At 43.4% G+C, this 3,907-nt stretch overlaps 1 protein-coding gene across 1 annotated transcript; it reads right to left on the minus strand.

Annotated features, from left to right (window-relative positions):
* Positions 1–1,720: 1,720 nt before the first annotated feature.
* pmchl (pro-melanin-concentrating hormone, like) lies at positions 1,721–2,353 on the minus strand. The gene has a single exon (XM_033647524.2). It carries the CDS (start codon positions 2,272–2,274, stop codon positions 1,867–1,869), a length of 408 nt encoding a protein of 135 aa, XP_033503415.1. The 5' UTR covers positions 2,275–2,353; the 3' UTR covers positions 1,721–1,866.
* Positions 2,354–3,907: the final 1,554 nt, after the last annotated feature.

Consider the following 3,907-nt stretch of genomic DNA (forward strand, 5'->3'; position numbering starts at 1 on the left):
CCTTAAACTGATTTGTTTTTGACACATAAATGAATTAAATTTTGACACATAACACGTTAAAATAATTACACCCCTTAAAATCAAGAGGGCTTCGCAACCTCACGTGGCTCTTTGGCGCACCCCTAAGGGGGTCGTGCCCACCTGTTTGGGAACCACTGCTCTAAGGCACTGGTTCTCTCTCTAGTGATACGCAAAGGGATGAGTGCAGCAACAACAAATTCTCACTCCGACCTTATTACCTATCAACATTTGGCCATCGACTATGGACGATATTATGTACAAGGTACCCTGGGTGCGTTGGTTGTTGATGTTTTGGGACGCCGTGTCAATTTCTGCCTGTTCAAAATAAACCCACTACATCAGTACAACACAGCAAACTGACGTTTTTTTCCTTCAACAACAAACGCATGTGGTTACATTTGCCCAACACACATACATGTAGCCTGGAAAACTTGGAAAAGCCAGACCTAAACCTAGAAAAATTTAGGGTCTGGCCATGAGTAATGCAAATGGCCCAACTCGAGGGGCGGCACCAAGCATGCATTTGAAAATATCACTGCACGCAATTGAATAACACTACGACCAATCAGAACAATACCCGGGGTGACGTATCCAGAGCGCTACCAGCGGAGCTAACTGGTAGATTAGACTCTTACTGTATCTGGTCGGCAAAACAACAAAAACATCCTTCTTGCAAAGGAAAGACTCGAGCGCCGTCTTCTGTTCCTCTTTTAGAGAAAAAGCCATGTCTAACTCATTCATTGTGGCGGCCAAAGCCGTTTCAAACAACTGCTGTTCATCCGTAGCCATCTTGCAATGTTTACTGACTGATTTGGCTTTACAGTCTTATTGGAAGTGACCAGTGAAAGTTGGTGGTTGTTAGACCCATCCAGTTCCGCCGCCATAACTTTTGCTGTTGTCTCGTTTCCACCTGATGCCACTGAGTGCCATTTAACAATGGCGACCGCCCACATATCTTGCTGACATGAAAGGTCAGCCTTTTTCGTCAGTGTGTAACACCAGAAGTCACTGACTAAGCGCCGGTTTTTGAGGACTTTGGAGTGAGACCGGGTTGGCTGCAATGATTCCTAAAACCTGGAAACAGGTTAGCATTTTTGCACCTCTGGTTCCCTTGTCTTGAGACAAGGACTAAGACTATACGCGTAACTCTCAGCATCAAATATTGTTGTGGATAGGCTTATATTGGAGTTTGTTAAAAACCCAGTGCGTCTCACAGATACACCAAAGGGTTCCTTCATCATCTGTGTCACATGCCAAAGGGACATGACAAAGCATTAGTATATGTTGACCTGGGAATGAGAACAGGCTGGGTACATGGTTGTAGAACCACTGCCCTGGTGTCTAGTTTTAAGTCTTCTTCTTCAACATTTTGGCTTTTCTGTCTAGAGGTAGGTGAAAAGACTGATACAGGCTGAAGCCTGAAGATGATTAGCCTAGCTTAGCAGAAACACTGGAGGCTGTCCAAAGTTCAACAATAAACTTACCTGCACCTCTTAAGGTCACTAATTAACACACTGTATCTTATTTAATCCATACACATACAGAAAACTACCAATGACAATTTTTGCACTACGTATTTCTGGATGAACAGTACTTTTGTGCCATCACGTATGAACAGATTTAAAAGTAGAACCCTCAATATTTCTGTTTTAGGAACAAGAGTTTAGTAGTGAAACAGATACCAAACATGCACAAGACATAAGGCAGAATTCAGTGGTTTTAATTCTCAGATCTGCAATAAGTTAGACATAGATACATAGATTTTTGGGTTATGTTGCAGCTCAGTGTGAGGCAGGAAAGGAAGTGGTGGTCGTCCTCTGTTTCGCTGCCTAGATGAGCAGAGTCCTAGACTTCCCAGCATGGCCGGTACACTCGTCCCACCATGCACCTCATTGTGTCCCTCCTCAGGATGGGGATGCTCAGGTCCTGGCCGGCGTCTCTGTGCTCGATGACCATGCTGTTGTCGTCAGCTCTCCGTTTATGAAGGGACAGTCCATTGTGCAGCACCCGCAGGTCCCTCCACAGACTTGGATCAGCGATGACGATTACCCTCGGCCCTCTGGTTTTGCCCACAGTGGGTAGATCTGCATCGCCGAGGCTGTTTTCTGGCGTTTCATCGCTCAGCAGCGAGGAGAAAGTATCCTGTTCCAAGGAGCCGTCGTCAGTCTTGCCCATGGGTAACGCCACTGACATTGTATAGCACTCCAATAAGAGTGCTGCGGTGAAGATGACGGACATGAGTGACTGTCTCATGGTGAAGATCTTGCAAAGGGCTGCGTTCGTGAAGGAGTGTCTTTCCAGAGCTCTTGCTTCGTTGTTCTGACCTCAAGATCGTATCACGCTCTTTTATACCATTTTAGATGCGCTGGATTGGCCACGTTGAATTGTGTCCAATCGTGGCGTCTCCTGTTGTGTCCAGGAAATTAGTTGAAAGCCTTAAAAGCCAATTGAGCAGAACTCTCACAGTGTTCAAGAGTGTTGTTTTGGCAGAAAGTTAATTAAAATCATCTCCAACGTGGTGAGTGATATTAGACTCCTGATGATGAAACAGTGGGATTTCTTTGAGCAGGTGACACAGAGGAAAACATTAATCCAAAATGACTGCCCTTTAAAACAACACGGAGGGATTACTCACCCGTGAGGCTCATTGTGGCATCAGATGCTCAAAGATAAAACCTGTCCTCTCATGGCATTGTTGCAACGATCTTCTATGGGATTTAATCTTGGATTAGTGCAAAAGAAAGCAAACAAATGTTTCCCGAAGTGTTTGTGTCTTTGTGGCAGCAGCTTCCTGTCGACGTGTCAAAGAGAAAGTTCGGAAATGTTTTTTTTTATAGGAGAATATTTGCTCCCAAGGCCCTGAGGTGGAAGATGATTTGATCTCTTGCTGGACCGCAGTATAATTACAATCCTCCCTAATTACGGTTGCCAGATGGGTGCTGCTGGAGCTTTGCACACCTGGGCTTGCATAAGATCCATATGAAATGTAATTTATGCAGGTGGCATTTGAGTCAGATCAAACGGGTTGACAAATTAGCGTTTTTATTTGTGATTCGGATCATTTCATGCCATCGCTGTTCCAGAAAAGGTTAAAAAAAAGAGGTTATGTCCACCAAGATGTTCAGACCAGAGGCTGTGAATACGCTCATGAGCACTAAAACTTATTACCCTTAACACGATTAAGCACTGTAGTTTGACAGTGAGGGGATTTGAGATTTTACTGACGTGATTTGTAGCACATTATAAAACTTTGATGGCTAGACGTATAATTTGATGTCATTAAATTGTTAAGGTTATTTTAGTCTTGGTAATGTGTAGCTGGGCAGTTCAGATGGGAAGTGCCGTGGACCATTTCTTAGTGAAAACCATGTCTGTGGTTTCTCAAAAGTCTGGCATTTGAGAATTATCTACACCCTGTTTTTATGACCGTCTGAAAGGCCTTGTGTGGTTTTCAGGAGACAGACGGTTTTGTTTAAATCTTATCTTTCATTCCTCGGTGTCAGATAGTCATCATCGGTGGGACGGATGGAGCTCACATGCAGATGGTGTTAATGGCACTAAAGAGCTTCTAGCTGTTTTTGGATGAAACCCATACAGATCTGTAAAACAGAGGTGTTTTAGGAATGAGGAAAATAATAGTTTTATCCCTCAAGATAATATTTTTTGGCCAAAATTTCAAATCCACATGGTAAACCTGTCAGTAAAAGGACCAATGAAAAATATCATGTAATCTCTCATCTCTCAGATTCTCATTTATTCCCTTTTATATGAACAGTAACAGCACTTGTTTGAGGTTTAGGCAACTTTAACTAGTTGGTTAGGGTCAGGGAGTAGTTAAGGTTAAGTTAAGGAAGTCACATAAATACCAAGGCCAGACCTCTAGAAG

Source organism: Epinephelus lanceolatus, chromosome 19, assembly GCF_041903045.1.
Source record: "Epinephelus lanceolatus isolate andai-2023 chromosome 19, ASM4190304v1, whole genome shotgun sequence".
Taxonomy (NCBI): domain Eukaryota; kingdom Metazoa; phylum Chordata; class Actinopteri; order Perciformes; family Serranidae; genus Epinephelus; species Epinephelus lanceolatus.